Consider the following 17,146-nt stretch of genomic DNA (forward strand, 5'->3'; position numbering starts at 1 on the left):
TGCCCGTAACAATCGAGTCTGGACCAGACAATCCAGTGATCAACAGCATGAGCATAGATCTGCGCAATTGGGAACCGATGACACGTGTCAACCAAGTCAGCAAGCCTGACCAACCCGACCCCGTTAGTGGCTTTTACTCTTAAGTTTGTCATCGTAATCTTTGACAAACAAATTTTCAAGTTCATAGCCAATATCTCACCATTGTCTTCAACGTTTTCGAGATATCGGCCATTTCTAATATATACCCTGATCTGCCTGTTCACGGTCACCTGTCAAACAATGACGTGTAACGTTCCTCGCTGACAGTCTGGTTTGTACTCTGCCGCTGGTGTTACTTGAAAATACCGTCCCCAGGTAGCTGGGTTGCTTTCAACATCTCCACAGAGCAAGGTTATCGACAATGTCAGTGCAGCGGCCATAAAAATTAAGAGTGTCGTGCCTCAACAGAAGGCATGTCCTGGGCCAAATAGCAGGGTACTGACACTTATTTAGCTCTGATTTAATATGAATGTGCTCAGTCCTTCGTTGGGCGCCAATGTACCGTGCTGGGATTCGAACCACGGACCTTCTGATCCGAAGTCATACGCCTTGTACACATGACCAAAGGTTACTCCCCTTCAGTAAGCTGACAAGGTAAGGAAGATATCTATGGGATGACTCCACATCAACACAAACAACCTCACACCCGATTTTTATACCTGCTTCTTCACTTGTTGACAAAACCTGTCGATTTGACCCCATCAAACATCAACCAACACGCTCATTATAATTCTGGGGATGCTAAATACATTCACACGTTTGTCTGTTTGAATGCTTGTATCTCTTATTATCTTCGTGTGTGTGTGTGTGTGTGTGTGTGTGTGTGTGTGTGTGTAGCATTGTGGTTAAAGTGTTCGCTCGTTACGCCGAAGACCCGGCCTGATTCCCCACGTGGTTACAATGTGTAAAGTCCATTTCTGGTGTCCCCGCCGTGATATTGCTGTCATATTGCTAACAGTGGCGTAAAAACTCACTCACTCACTCATGACATATATATTGCTGGAATATTGCTGAGTGTGGCGTAACACTTAACTCACTCACTCATGATACAGCAACAGGAGCCAACAGTATCCACTATCAGCTCCTGGGGCATTTACCCAACAGTTGTTTTGATACACTTTTGAACATTTTTATCATATTTGGACAACAGGGCACTTGCCCCCTTCCTGGCGTCATGCCATTGGTGTACCAATACCGAAGTCTTCCCGGGATCATATAGATTCATCAAACTACAGATGATCTGTCTTAGGAGAAAATATTTCCAATACCAGAGCATTTATAATATTGAATCACAAAAGACATAGCAAAATCAAAATTATATACATAAAAGAAATGTCGTCGTCAGCACAATCACTTTTTCCCCCATTCTGACGATTTCCGAGATGTTTACACGCAAAATGCTTATGCATTTTGAGGTCATGCAAGAGTATTGAGCAGCTGCCATAAATATTGTTCTCACTTTAACTGCTGAGGCGGCTAAAAAAAAAGTACCAACAGTAGGGGAAACAACTATTTCACTTTCATAAGTCATATGGTTTCTTAGATCAAGGGACCGGAACGGCGAACTGGGCTTTCAGTAACATTACTAGACAAAAACCTTCTTTCGCTCTGGCACCAATGTGCAGGTTGGTATGTGCGTCATTATTTAGATCATTATATGACCTCATGTAAGAATGTCCATCTCTGAATGGGTCATGTGAACTCGAACAAATTACCATGAGTAGTATAGCAATGGGGAAAACACCCTGCGGAGGTGCACCCAATAATAAGGCAATGGGGAAAAGTCTGTGGAGGCCCTTTTCGACTACTTTAGGTCCTCCTTTCTCCGTATACAGAAAATACAACAACATACGGCAACATACAGCATACGGCAACATACAGCATATGGCAACAGAAGACAAAAAAGTAGCTTACGCAAGGACAGTACGAGCCCACTCGGTTTCGACTACATTTCTGTGTGTTGGACTACATTTTGTGTTCTGTGTTTTGGAGTAGTATAGTAATGGGGAAACCCAGTGGAGGTGCACCTCCTGCCTCTAGGAGTCTCCAAACGGACTAGAAAGCTACCCACCTACAACTCGCCCCCACTTCACACACATACCCCCGATCGAAGTGCACCCAAATTAGAGATATACAGGTGTATGGATATAGAACAAACCGATACAACAATGCCAGGAAACAAGCTATCGCGAGAAGCCTATGCCAAGATCTGATCTGGCAATATGTCTCTTCGGAAGGCGAAGAAGAAGAGAAACATATATCGCAAGCCAGATATATGCGAAGCCGGGACAGCTCCAAAACAGACACCGAGACACAAACAGAGACACACACACACACAGAGACAACTTCCAACTAGGCAGAGGTCTTCGAGACCCTGCTAGTTGGGTTTCCCAATCTATTCCTTTCCGACAAAGAGAAACAAATCCTAGAGCAATAGGGACACACATTCTACGAGCGATACCAGATTCCTAGACAGATTCTCGAACTCTATTTGCTGCGGTAGATTTTGTCTACATATACCCACCAAACCAATTCCGACCTTGCACAGGCAAACTCCCGAATCGTTCTCGCCAACCGCCGAGAAACAAAGGGCAGATAAAGCCAATGCACCGACTGCCCTCTGCTGCTATATCGGAACTACCTACCCTATCCAAACCAGACAACTCTGCTTGCAAGTGTGGCGCCATAGACCACTGTGTTATCAGCAAGAAATGTATTCTCTGGAAAAACAAATACATTCCTACAACAGGACCCCCGGCAGATTGTCCCCACTAGAGGTTCTAGAAAGAAATCGAGATTCCCTACTGCATTGCAATTAAAAGAGAACCTGTACGACCAAGATTGTTTCGCCTGGTGCCTACGATACATATTCCTCTGCAATAGATATGCAGACAATTGTATATGCCCGAAGAAAGATTCATGTATCATCCGGAAGCTAGCTGGAAAGGAGCAGCCACTACCAAGCAATAGCAAATGTATTTCCCCATTGCCAAACTAAGGCAGGTTTACATGGCAGACGTCTTCCCGCGCAAACCTCGTATCTCCTCTATCTCTTTTTCGAAAGGTGTCATTTTGGTGACATTGTGTTTGGCAAATGTATATTCCTATCGCATCCCATATCTCTAATAGAAAAATGTGTTTACTTGGATTTTTCTAAACATTTTCCTGGGAATTCCCAAACCTAGGACTGGAACCAAAAAGACAACTTTTGGAAAGAGTGATAGAGGAGATACCAGGTTAGCGCAGGAAGTTTATCCACCGATCCATGTTAGTTTTTTTCTAAAAAACCTAAGGAAAGGACGCATAACACCCTGTATACCCTTCAGCATAATGCTACCACTTATAATGTAGCTAGGACATGACTGATGACAATACAAGATCAATAACTACGGAAAAATCTCAGGATCATTTATAGTTAAACACCCTCAATATCTTGCTGGATAGTTGCTACCCACTCACTCACATAAAATGATTAAACTCTGGAAATGGCTTTCATGATGAATGGTCTTGGAGAATGGCTTAAGCCGATGATTCCATTCGAAGAAGGCATCTGACCATCCACCGGGACAAACTTGAACCTCTGGATCATGGTGGTCAGGAAGAGGAACAACTCCATCCGGGCCATGGCTCGCCCAGACACACTCTTCGACCTGAAACATTTCAAACGTTTAGGTTTAAATCTCCTGCATTGAAATGTGTCAGGAAATACAAGACCTACTCTTACGAGATCGACGTTAGGTAAATTTTACATTTCGTTGATATTGCATCATTGGGACAGTTGACATTGACAGTGATATCAAGGCGTATGGCATGGTATCCGGCATAGCTCGATGTGTATATTAAAGTATTGGAAACAGTAAGTCTTAATTCATTGATACATTAAAATGTGTTGAACTCACCCAGAGAGAGAATGGAATAAACTCATCTTTCTTTACTATCTTGCCATTGTCGTCAAGGAAACGGTCAGGTCGAAAGTTGTCTGGGTCACCCACATCCGGGTCTTGTAGGACGGAATCAAGCATCAATATGACCAAGACACCTTTTGGGAACGTGTAGCCCCTGAACTGGACATCGTGGGGAACGGTGTGTGGGAGAGCTGTAGGGGCGATATCAGCTTGTCTCAAGACTTCCAAAATGGTTGCCTCCACGTAGGGCAGGTTGATCTTGTCCTTCATGGAGGGACGTCTACTCTGGCCAATGTTTTCTTTGATCTCCTGAAAACACTTTTCCTGTATTTCCGGGTAGCGGAGTAAGTAGACCATGGTCCATCGTATTGTAGTAGCTGTTGTTTCTGTTCCGGCCACAAAGAGGTCTGCGATAGCCTTTTTCAGGTTCTCCACTGAAACAAAGTACGAGGAATGCCTTTTATTTGTATTTCATTTGAAATATACTCTTAAAAAAGTTGTTGAACTTCAATGTAATTTACGATTGAACACAAAATTGGGAGATATATCGGAGTCAATCAATGTTGATATGATAATAATGAAAGTTTTGAAAGTGCATCACCACTTGCACTTCCTTATGACCATAGTTGTTTGTCGTCCCATGGCCAAACGAAAGGCAAAATGGAGTTAGAAAATCTATTACATACAACTACTTAACTTGGTTCAGTATGCTTACAGTCTAAGGTCGTGTCCTCTTCTTTCGCTTTGCGAAGTCTCATTTCCTTGATGTAGGCGTGGATGAAGTCGTCCACATTGTCATCGTCGTGATTCTTCACGTGTTGCTCTGTCATAGGGTCTATTAACAGTGATTCGACTTTCTTGACATTCTGCATTGTCTTCTTAAATTTGAATAGATCTCCTGGCAGAAAGCGCACAATAGGAAGCACATTCACTACTCCAGCCGAGCCCATATTTGCCAAAGCTTCGTCCATGGTTTTTAAAAATGTAATAAAAAGCGGGTCAGTATATTCAAATCGTTTGCTGAAAATAATAGAGCAGATGACATTCGACACTGCGTTGTGCACCAGATGTGTGCAGTCGAAGCCTTGTCCCCGGTCTGTCTCGAAGGCCTCGATAAACTGTGAGATTTCCTCGTGTATTTTGTCCTCCATGGTATTCCTGCCTGCTCCGAACTCCCTGAGAGTGTTAAGGGCGAATCGTCTTTGCTCGCGCCAGAGTTCTCCAGAGGTTCCAGTTATACCTGTAAAAGGAAGTACTTCAGCTCACAAATACCAACTGAAAAAACCCATAACATATTTTCTTCGAGATAAGAAAGTGGTGATTTGCTTTGAATGTATCGGGAGAACAATAATTTTACAATTCTTTACCCCCCTTTGTAGATACAACTACCAACAATCTTAGTTCAAAAGAAAGCAATAATCAACTGAGAATTAACCTTCTTAAAAAAGATCCCTTGTGATGGAATAATAAATACAATTATGCTGGACATGCTGGACCGTGATTCTTTCATCACGAAGGATCCTACCTTATAATTTATAGTCATGGGTATATCGTGTGTGAGTTAATATTTTATGTCACATCGGCAATATTTTCAGCCATATCATGACTAAATCAAGATTTTTAATAATTAAATTTACATTATAAGCACGTGTCAACGAAGGCCAGTGAAACAACTAGGCTATCACAGATATTAATAAGTTAAAACTAGTAATAAAAGCCTAAAACAGTATAATTATAGAAGACGATACAAAATAAAAACGGGCTATAGATTGCCAACAGCCGAAGGTAGATCACCATACCAGGGACCATGGGGACTTACAGTACATTTGCTTCCTGCATGGACCCAAGTTGGATTCACACCATCTCTTCAGCCGTTAGCAATTTTTGACAGACAGCCTAAGAAGACAACCCAGCCTATAGTTGGGTTTATTGCATTTATACCTACTTCGGTGTCCCACTTCTTTTGCATTAGATCCCGGATGTAACATGTAATGGCAAGTGTAAAATCACTGTATAGTATAAAAAGTGGCGTCACAGATTTGATGAGGGCTGATAATACTTGTAAAAACTGTAATTCGTTTGTTTCTGATTTTTAAACGTGGCCAATGTAAGGTCGACTTGTGGCCTTACTAATTGCCAAGGAGGAGAAGAAATCATGCGGAAAGGAGATATATTTTCCAGCTCAATGTTAGCAGCAGTAATGAATGATTTTATGCGTATTCGGGGAGGTGGAATAAGTGAGGATTTTGTAACATACAGATCGTCATATAGCGGATTAAACACACATTTGCATGCAGGGTTGGACTCATTTGAATAATGTTTTGTAACATACTCCAAAGATAGTTTAATACCGCGTTGATGGCACGTCTGCTTCAACGTAGAGAACCCGTAAAGACCCGGGTTAGAATTGATCTTCAGTAACCAACCCATGCTTGTTGTATGAGGCGACTAACGGGACCGGGTGGTCATACTCTCACGACCAGCAATGGGGTGCTGTGGACACATTCTGCCCTGAGTCCACACAGGGTAAGAGCTAGCGTTACCAAGCACTTACCCGTTACCTAGGAGGTGCACATATTTGGAATTTTGAAATGTATCCTTTAATCAATTTTTGACGAATGCACAAATTATTGATTTGTTTTCTTTCCTAAAGTCCTATGCTAGTAGGATTGGGTATACCCTCCAGGTATCCTTGGTATTGTCTGTTGGAGATCCACAGAGTGAGTGAGTGAGTTAAAATTTAAAGCCACATCGGCAATATTTCAGCCATATCGTGACTAATATTGGAAACGTCGTAATATTGGAAATAACATTTAAGTATCAATGGCGTATTTGAACCTACTTTTTTAAAAAATACACTGGAAGTCAAGTTTGAGGAAAACATGAGTCGTGGTCGTATAGCCTGTATTGCCCAATTAAGTATTGTTTGAGATTGAGGTTTGAAATATTTTTGTTTGTGGAAAGGGAAACGTTTGCACAAACACAACATTAAAATTGAGATGCACGTGCATCATGCATGCATTCAGCCATAAATTGCCAGCTTGAATGGCAATCGTTCAGTCGAACACAACAGCTATGGCTAGGTTAACGAGAGATCAACAACAAGCCATTGGACGTCTAGACGCTGATCAACGTGCTCGAGTCATTGCTAATGACTTCAATTGCAGCGTACGAACGATAGGACGTCTTAGACAGCGATGCAACGCCGCCAACAGCACTGATGACCGTCCACGTAGTGGTCGAGCCCGCGTAACAACATGTCGCCAGGACCGTCATATTGTCCACCAACACCAACAGCCCCCTGAAATTGAACCATTTTGCCATTGCAAAGGGTATAGAAGATTTGTCTTACGATATAAAAGTAATTAAAAAAACAACGATCGGGATCTCTCCTTATTGAATACAAGAAATAATATCTCAAATCCTGCTTTCAGCAAAATCACAGGCTAATGTTCTTGTCAAGGTCACTACTCACAGGACACTCCCACGCTGTGAAACGTTTCAATTTTGAAAGAGAAAATGAAACTCTAAAAAGCAACACATACTTGTTTACTTTCTGTCTTCCATCACGCCCAGACTCACTCTGGTTATTGTCACCTAAGGGTAGATGCCTATATTCCTAATCCCCTTAGGTGTTACGATTACCAAAGATACGGCCATGGCTCCAAATCATGCCATAACCCAGCTGCCTGCCACCGATGTGGTGAGAAATGTGAAGACAGAAACCTCTAATAATCCGTCAGCCTGTGTAGACCGCTCTGGAAGTCATCCTTCATCTTCATCAATGTTCTACATTGAAACATTGAAAACTCTCGGGTTAAGTATAACCTTTTCAGAGGCAAATAAATTCGTCCTGGCTCATGAAAATCCTGGCCCGTCTTATGCTGCAGCCACTTCTGCTAAATGTCAACTCCGCCTCCCGGGTCTATTCCATGTAAATCAGTAGGTTGCCAGACAGAGTACACGTGGGCAAACTCTTCCGCCTGCAGCTTGATATCTGCCGAAACCTACATAACAGACATCCAGTTCACAATCATTCAAAGCATCTTGCAATCATGACTCGTCTTTATCTCAGACCAATTCAGTTCCAAACTGTTAAGCTGACATAAACGAGAAACAAACTGAAGAAAGCAAATTCAAATCTAGACCTGAAACAAATAAAAAGAATCAAAGTGGTAGAAACCCCAAAGGGGCTAATAACCAGGTCCAACTCTTCAACAAGTTTAGATCACTTGAAGCCAAAACCATGGTGGGACACATAGCTTGTCACCCTCGAGGAAGGCGAGGGGTCGATCTCCTGTTACCCTGAAGAGACAACTTCTTCACCTCCAGTACAATGGAATTGAAGAGGACTCAGGACAAATTTGAATGATTTACATCTGTGAGTCCAAGATTTTAGACCGTCAGCATTCTGCTACGGGTCGTTTTGACTTACGTCAATTTAATGCATATCATTATTTTCGGAAGGAATCATGTACTCCCGCAGCTCTATTACACTTAAAACAAATCTCAAGCTGTTGCTGTACGACTTATTTTGCATGTTGCAGTTAAGTTGTACTGTTTGTACATTCCGACTTTATCAACTGTTCAGCTCGTGGAACTTCAAGCTCTGTATGATGAATTTCCTAACACGTGTATAATCATGGGTGATTTAAACGGGCACAATCCACTCTGGGGTGCTGCAACTACAAACGCTTAAGGCAAAATTCTGGAGGATTTCATAAAGAATAATGATTTTTGCATTTATAATGATGGTTCAAATACGTATTTACATCCTGGCACAGGAACTTATTCAGCTCTTGATTTGTCAATTACTGACGCCAACCTATTGATAAAATCTGAATGGTCAGTCCACGACGACCTCTCTGGAAGTGACTATTTCCCAACAATACTAAAAGCCGTGAATCAAGCTGATGTTTCTCCATCGACAAGATGGAACTATAAAAAGGCCAACTGGATTTAATGAAAATCTCTGCACTGACAAACTTGAACCTGAATTTTTCATTAACATTCCTGATGCTATAAAATGCTGTTCTGATGAACAGAATAACATATCTGAGGAGTGTATCCCAAAGTCTTCTACAATTTCTCTTGTACGCAAACCATGGTTTAATGTTGACTGCAAACAGTCTCTCAAGGCACGGAAAAGGCTGAGAATTATATCCACCCCACCCTGTGATCCATAATTTGAACAAATATAAAATTTTAAACGCCCAATCATGGCGGACTTTAAACAAAATAAACGTCAATCTTGGCGAAACTATGTATCAAAAATCAATGCACGTACACCAATTTCTAAGGTATGGAAGTTGATCCAGAAAATCAAAGGTGAGGGCTCTTGATCTAGCATTCACCATCACCATCTGACTGACTGACTGACTGAGTTTTGGTTTTACGCTTAAGGCTAAATTGACTTTGAAAGTTTTGGGACTTACGTACCCTCACAGGAGGACAATAATTGTACGATACTTTAACCCCCTTTGAGGATACAGCCACTTAAAATCGCAGTTGCTGCAAAAGAAGTGGGATACCCAAGTAGTTGTCAATAAACTGCATGAAATTAAATCAACTATTGGTTATACCTACTTGGGTTGTCAGTCCAGATTTGAGGAGATCATTATACAACGTTGTTGTATTGGCCTTTTAAGTGAGTGAGTGAGTGAGTTTAGTATTACACCGCTTTTAGCAATATTCCAGCAATATCATGGCGGGGGACACCAGAAATAGGCTTCACAGAAATAGGCTTCACACATTGTGCCCATGTGGGGATTCGGACCCGGGTCTTCGGCGTAACGAGCCAACACGTTAACCATTAGGCTACCCCACCGCCCCGCATTCACCATCTGAAAAATGGGAATCAATTATTAACTAATAGAACAAATATTGCAAATAAACACTGGCCAAACATTCTTCTTCATCTGATTATGTACCTCAATTTAAAAATTATCACGAATATATTATTTTCAATTCAGATAATGGAGAAGATTACAAAAAAATATTTTTGATTCATGGACTCCGTATTGCTCTTGACCAGGCTCACGATACAGCTAAAGGAGCTGATAACATCCTTTAAGAACTCCTGAAGCACTTACCGGACTCATGTTTGGAGACGCTTCTAAATATATATTTTATGACATCTGGACGTCTGGAAAGTCTGATCATTATAATTAGGACCAGGGTATCCCATAAGGCAGTATTTTGTTGTCGTTTTATTTATCAACAATTTGCCAAATGTTTTAAATGCTTCAATTGATGTATCACTTTTTGTGAATGATTTTAATATTTCTTGTCGTGGAAGAATGATGTATACTATTGAAAGGTACTACATTCGCAGCGCTCGTCACACGTTGCTTTATGCAATGAACAAGAAGTTGCTATTAACAAAATGATTAAGAAGCCGCATGCTAGAATGCCAATGAAACATACAATCATAATTGCTGTTCATAACGTTGTTGTATAATATGTATATATATACAAGCTACTTTAACCGACCTTGTACACCTGAAACATAGTGTATCGAATATATGTAACACAGAACTGAACCAAAACATATAATGTATTGTCTAGTGTCATGATGATATGAATTGTTGAAATTCCTCAAACCGGTCTTGGGGGTAATAACAGAAGTGTATATAGTTTTAGTTTCCTGATCATGAATCAGTTATTGTCATTCTGATGCAAATACCCCAAGCCCAACAAGATCAGATCCAGATCAGTTGATCACACTGATTGCTAATTACCTAAAATAAACAAGAAGTGGCCCACACGCAGGTGTCTCATAAATTATCTGATACAGGTGAAAGGACGGTCAAATACACACTCTCCCAAATAATGAGTCATTACGAGTATTTACACAGGATGGTATTTGTTGGGATAGTTTATTACTACTGTCTAGAACACATGTTTTCTACCCGCATTACGTTATTACACAAACTTTTCACAACATAATGCAGGATTTGAAGAAGTGAAACATTTCAAGTTTTATACAATATGTATATACATGCATCCCTGTCTCAATTCACAACATAATAATATTGTAATCAGAACCCTTGACCTGAACACTCACCACTTGCCTACTACCTATGGAAGATTCGTTCTGTTAGTTCATTCCGGGAAGACGACAACTGTGATGTTTGAAACAACAAATCAGTGGAGCATGCAAGGATTTTCAAGTCGACTGTCTCTGGAGAACAACGGAGGTTCTGTGTGATTTTAAGTACATGGATGATTCTAAATTGTTAACCGGTAAATAAATGAAATACTCCCTCGAACCATTATTTACACCTTAAAATACATATGACATTTTATCCGTGACCATTTTATCGATAACAAATAATTTATATACATTTGAATGTCATTATTCAACTGTAGAAATATATAGTTTAAGTGCAGTTCTTATCTAGGCACATCCATGATATCCGCGATGCAGCATTGCGTTTGTGACTCACTCTAAACATGTATCCATCTATACAGAGATACCTTCCTCCACGTGAGGTTGGAATGAACTTGTACTCTAACTGCTGATTTGCCATTTCGAAAGTAATGCATTGGATTGCGCGGATAAGCAGGAAATATACCCATAATAATTAGTGAGTAAATATCAACAAATAATTAGTGAATTAAAATCAGTGTCAAAGGCAATCAGTAGTAGTGAATCAATGTCAATCAGTCATTTTTTTAAATAAATCAATGTCAATTAATAAGCAGTGAGCTGAAATCATGTTCATATTACAATGCGAGTTGATATCATGAAAATGAACACCGATTTCGTTATGCAGTTCAGTTTATAGTATAACCCACCTCACTAATCCATTAAAACAACATGAGTCTACCTCGGCGAAACATTAACACTGTAATACCAAATGTCGTCTTAAGGGGAAGACACCTAATCCTGATTCGATTATTGTAAGACTGTTTGAAAAATAGCTTCATTGTGGTTTCTAGAGTACACATCTGCCATATACAATGCAGTGTTCCATTGTACAGTTCGAGTGACTATACAAACAATAGAGATACATAAACCATACCAAAGGGACAACGGCACTCATGTGAGAGATGAAATGAATGCAACTTAGCCCAATGAAACTCATGTAATACAGAGTGTGAATAAACGATGTATAAAGAAATAATCAAATTATTTTTATTTTCATTTCGTCTTGATAATATGTTAAAACATGCCTTGTAAGATTTGTGCGGCGATCTACTTCTGGGAACCATTTCCCCTCCCACTTGAAGTTGTTTACAAGAGAAAACAACATCATTTGAAGAAAGTCCATACTGAATTATCCAAAGATGGTGTCTAATATTTTTCAATTAAGATAATTCTGGTAGTGAAATAAAAAATTCTGCCAGAAATTTCTGCGGTAAAAAAAAATTCTGCCAGAAATTTCTGCGGAAAAAATAAATTCTGCCAGAAATGTCTGCAGAAATGCATTTTCAGAGCCAATTTGTGAGCATATGAACACGTGAGCGCACTGGCACATGAACTTTTTGGGTTCATCTCCTCGAGATCTTTTCAATGATATAAATAATGTCTTTGTAGCTCGCTTCCTTCTATGCGTCAAGTTAGGACTCGCTGGCCATTCCTAAGTTGTCCCACCCGGCCTTATATGTTCTCAACTTGATTATGGCTAAATCACTTATGGTGGAGCTTGTAAAAGCAATTTAAAAATACTAAATCCCATTGATCACCAAGGCCTCAGGCTCTGCCTTGGAGCCTTCAGAACTTCACCCATTCAGAGTTTATATGTGGATGCTGATTATTTGTCTTTTAAACAACGTCGAATTAAGTTATCCTTACATAATATTTCTAAATTGCGTTCCCTTAGATCCAATCCAGCCTATGATTGTGCTTTTAATCCTCTAGTTTTATATTTCTAACTGTGATATTGTAGTTGTTTTACCGTCTTCGGCGACAGATTTTATAATATAACATTATAAACTATTTCAGTATGACCTGTTTAAATCACGATATGGATGAAGTGACAATGTGACTGTAAACATTAACTCACTCACACGTCAGTGAAGGAGATCTATATTGAGGTTGATGTTCTGTTTCAGTGGAGAACTTGGTCAGTGTTATTGTAGACCTCTTTGGAGCCGGAACAGTAACCACAGCCACTATCATACTTTGGACACTGGTCTATTTACTGCATAACCCGGATGTACAGGAAAAGTGTTTTCAGGAGATCAAAGAAAACATTGGCCAGAGCAGATTGCCCTCCATGAAAGACAAGATCAACGTGCCCTACGTGGAGGCAACCATTATGGAAGTGTTGAGACGAGCTGATATCGTCCCCACATCACTCCCTCATACAGTTCCCCACGATGTCCAGTTCAGGGGATACACGTTCCCCAAAGGTGTCCCAGTCATAGTGATGCTTGATTCAGTCCTACAAGACCCGGATGTTTGGGGTGACCCAGACAACTTCCGGCCTGACCGTTTCCTTGACGACACTGGCAAGATTGTAAAGAAAGAAGAGTTCATTCCGTTCTCTCTAGGTGAGTATAGTCGCCGGGAAAGACACAGCCCCCAAATGTAATATTTATTTATAATGAAAATGATAGTAAATATATAAATAATTAAAATATCTTGAACTTTACGTTGTTTTATTTTAAAAATTTCCAATAATATACACCGATAAGCAAAAAGAATAGCTCTTTACTGTAGTTGAATTTCGAACAAAATTAATCTATCCTGACTAAATAAATAATAAATAACCAATTACATTATACGCGACTTAAAACCAAATAAAATTCGAGTTTTCACACAGTAGAACGTAAAAACCGTTAAATATTTCTTTATTCAACTTGGCATATAAATTTAGATAGATCTGGTGGTGAACTGGTGCCCTTTAGTAGTTTTGGATATCTGAATAAACTTCTTTTTTTTTTCTTTCCATGGAAACAACATTGACTTTGACTGAAATGGGTGTTAATGCTCCTTTCGGTCTTTTGGTAGTTTTGGATTTCTAAATAATATTTTTTGGCGTTTCCATGGCAACAATTTTGACTTTGACTAAAATTGGTGGTAGTTTGAACCTAATGACATAACTGAACAGTACCACTCTATTTCTGCAGCAGCATTACTGAGGTACATCAAACCGTGGAAGCACTCAGGCAGTCTGTTGTTGATACAAGCATGCTAGTGAATGCATAGTTTACATATGTATGTTTCTGTTAGATCCATGTGAAGAACAATGTAACATTCGAAAGCTTAAAATCTACGTTACGTATCACGGTTCTTTTTGGTTATATTGATCAACATTATATAGAAACGGAATACATGAACTTCTGATGAATTTCAGATGCATGTTTAGGGCTTGAAAGTAAATGATCGGGTAACTGTATGTGAAAAAAGTGTGCTCAAGTCTTTTTGGATGCCAAACTCGAATTTCCACGGCCTACTTTGAGGAAGACTATTGACTTCAAGCAGAATAACGTTAAGGTAAGTAGCAATTTATTACTCATTGAATATCAATTGTATGTGAAGGAAGGATGTTTTTTATGGGCGCTTTGTTGTTTTCTCGGGTATCAGAGATTCATATTATACAAATTATTAATTACCTCAAAATTGAATGAAATAATATTGCTGCAAACTGTACAGAGGAACGTTCTTTTGAATGCTACCTTAAAACTCACATGCACAGATGTGAGCAAAGTAATAACAACCAATTTACCCTTGCCCATGAAACTGCAAGTTGTTCGTGCACTGTTTAAAACGTGTATGTCCTTTCTAACTTAAGCAGAAACGTCAGAATTGTCAATGTCAACACCATCTGCAAAGGTTTATCGGTTAATTTAGAAGGATGCCTGTCCCAGCGGAACTCGTGATGGGTTTATGACCTTTAAGCATACCTAGCCAGGCCCCAAAGACGTCAGTGTGAAAGCAAACGTTATTCAGGTATGTTTAGCTGTTAACAGATATATTCAACAGCCATTATACTCCAAGGTCTTTGTTTCATCTGGCGGTAACTGTAGTTGAACACTTCAAGAATTTATTTAGTGCTTTAATGTTCACTTTCACAAATCATCTTTAATTATATGTGTTAACTGTTGAAAACTCGTTACACATTTTTGAATATCTTTAAAATACACGATCTGTCAATTCTTCCTTCCAGAAATCTTCCATGTCACATTGTCCTCCTGAGAGGATACGTAAGTCCCAAAACATTCTAAGTATATTTAATCTTACCACGTTTTTTATCGCAGAATATGTGTTCTTTTATTTATGGCTAGATCGGCCTAAATTGCTGAAAGCTGAAGGGATGGTGTAAATCCAGCTAGGGTCCATGAAGGAAGCAAATGTACTGTAAGTCCCCATGGTCCCTAGTATAGTGATCTACCTTCAGTTGTCGGCAATCCATAGCCGGTTTTTATATTGTATTGTCTTTTGTAGTTTATATCTTTAAGATATGCATACTAGTTTTATATTCATAACTGATATTCTAGTTGTTTCACTGTCCTTCGTTGACAGGATTTTTATATTTGTCATGTATTTATGATGAAATATGGCTGAAATATTGCTGATGTGACTATAAACCTGAACTCACTCACTCACTCACTCCAGTGTCATGCCACAGACACCTTTGAGGAAATTATTAATTTTCGTGAAATACTGTTTTAAAACGAAACTCGTCTTCCACTGAAGTTGCCTTGGTTTTGGTTAACGAATGTTTAGCCGCGACCTTGTCCGCCCTAACAAATATTCCTGGCGGATATACCTCACATTCGTCTCTTAAGGTATGTTTTATAAATATGTTCATTCATAATTTCTGTTTAGTTGTACGCCCTGTCTATACAACAGTTATGTATGATGCTACATACATTAGTTCAAGAAAATCTATTCTTTAACATATAATGGCATGTTATTTTATCACTTTTTTATTATGTCCCCAGGTTAATATTCACAGTTACTAGTTTGTTACCCATTCGTTCAAGACGATGACCAGCTGAATGTTGAGATGATCACAAGAAGAAAAGTCTGTTGCCTTCCAGGATGGTTATTCTTGATGCTGGATTCACTACTGCTATTATGAATGCAGACTGTTAATACTGCTGTCCAATGCGTTTTTGAAACCACAGCAAAACAGTGACTGTGGTATACGCCATCAGAAACTGCGTACCCTGCCGCAAGAACCTAAGACAGGTGACATCATGCACCTAGGCAAACCAACATGCATGGCGCTTCAAACAACATGAGGATGTAGATAAACGGTCTTCTTGTCACAGCTGAAAGAACTGTTTCTGTGAAATGAGCTATACACCCTTCTGCTCATTAAAGTCAGATACTCCTCGTTCTTCTCTTTCTTACAATCAGTATAGACACACACACACACACGCACGCAGGCACGCACGCACGCACACACACACACACACACACACCTACCTGTCTTTATGTTCCATTCCTGCTTGCCAACGATACAAGAATCTGTATCGAAACGTCACACTCACGAAATAAAGAAGTTGTTATCCATAAAGATTGTTCAATGTTCCCAGCTTCTAAAATACCACTCAAAGAAGTTCGTCGTGTTATCATTAATGTTTCAGTATAATCCTTTCAGATTGTCTTTCTAAAGTACTTCAACCCCTTTTCCTGAAAGGTATGGATGTATTACATGTATTAGTTGAAACGCAAAGATTTTAAATGTTTCAGGTCGAAGGGTTTGTCTGGGTGAGTCGATGGCCCGGATGGAGTTGTTCCTCTTCCTGACCACCATGATCCAGAGGTTCAAGTTCGTACCAGTGGATGGCCAGATGCCTTCCTTGGATGCAATCATAGGCTTAACGTATTCTCCAAAACCATTCCTCGTGAAAGCCATTCCTAGGATGTAATCGTTTTAAGTTAATGAGAGAGAAGGATGAGAGAGAGAGAGATTAAGATAAGAGATGGAGGACCCAGATCGTGTTAAGATAAACTCGTAAACTCGCTCGTTCACACGAGTTTGAACACCGCTTTGACATCGTTCATTTTTTCAGTGCAAACACACAAACTGACATTCAATTCTTATAATTTCGCAATTTGAAGTATACACATACGTTTTCCACCCACTTGTAGATGATCATTGTTTAGTGTGTTTTAATACCTGTAAAATGTTGTAATGCCATTCGGTTCAAGAACGTACGTATTGCAGCGATGTTTGTATACACAGCGATTTTTCTTTTACACATGTATCCCAACCCTTGAAGAAATAGTTCTCAAA

General features: G+C 39.6%; 2 protein-coding genes across 2 annotated transcripts; one reads left to right on the forward strand and one right to left on the reverse strand.

Moving 5' to 3' along the window:
* Window positions 1-3,594: 3,594 nt before the first annotated feature.
* LOC124267345 (cytochrome P450 2J6-like) lies at window positions 3,595-7,260 on the reverse strand (the record flags this gene model as incomplete). The annotated part of the gene is made up of 4 exons (XM_046702258.1): window positions 7,158-7,260; window positions 4,660-5,184; window positions 3,939-4,378; window positions 3,595-3,689 (listed from the first exon to the last, which is right to left on the reverse strand). Coding segments are annotated over exons 1-4 (1,163 nt in total), but the record flags the coding sequence as incomplete, so codon positions are not given.
* A 3,840-nt stretch (window positions 7,261-11,100) lies between these two features.
* Window positions 11,101-16,833, forward strand: LOC124267346 (cytochrome P450 2U1-like). The gene is made up of 3 exons (XM_046702259.1): window positions 11,101-11,143; window positions 13,005-13,445; window positions 16,600-16,833. Exons 1-3 carry the CDS (start codon window positions 11,101-11,103, stop codon window positions 16,776-16,778), a joined length of 663 nt encoding a protein of 220 aa, XP_046558215.1. The 3' UTR covers window positions 16,779-16,833.
* Window positions 16,834-17,146: the final 313 nt, after the last annotated feature.

This window comes from Haliotis rubra, unplaced genomic scaffold (assembly GCF_003918875.1).
Source record: "Haliotis rubra isolate DU_JTF1 unplaced genomic scaffold, ASM391887v1 Scf1304, whole genome shotgun sequence".
In the NCBI taxonomy this organism is placed as follows: domain Eukaryota; kingdom Metazoa; phylum Mollusca; class Gastropoda; order Lepetellida; family Haliotidae; genus Haliotis; species Haliotis rubra.

Bases quoted from the DNA above. Each gene is read 5' to 3' on its own strand.
- LOC124267346 (XM_046702259.1), top strand. From the start codon at position 11,101: ATGCAAGGATTTTCAAGTCGACTGTCTCTGGAGAACAACGGAG. The intron at 11,144-13,004 runs GTTCTGTGTGAT...GTTCTGTTTCAG, and splicing joins GTCTCTGGAGAACAACGGAG to TGGAGAACTTGGTCAGTGTT. The intron at 13,446-16,599 runs GTGAGTATAGTC...TAAATGTTTCAG, and splicing joins GTTCATTCCGTTCTCTCTAG to GTCGAAGGGTTTGTCTGGGT.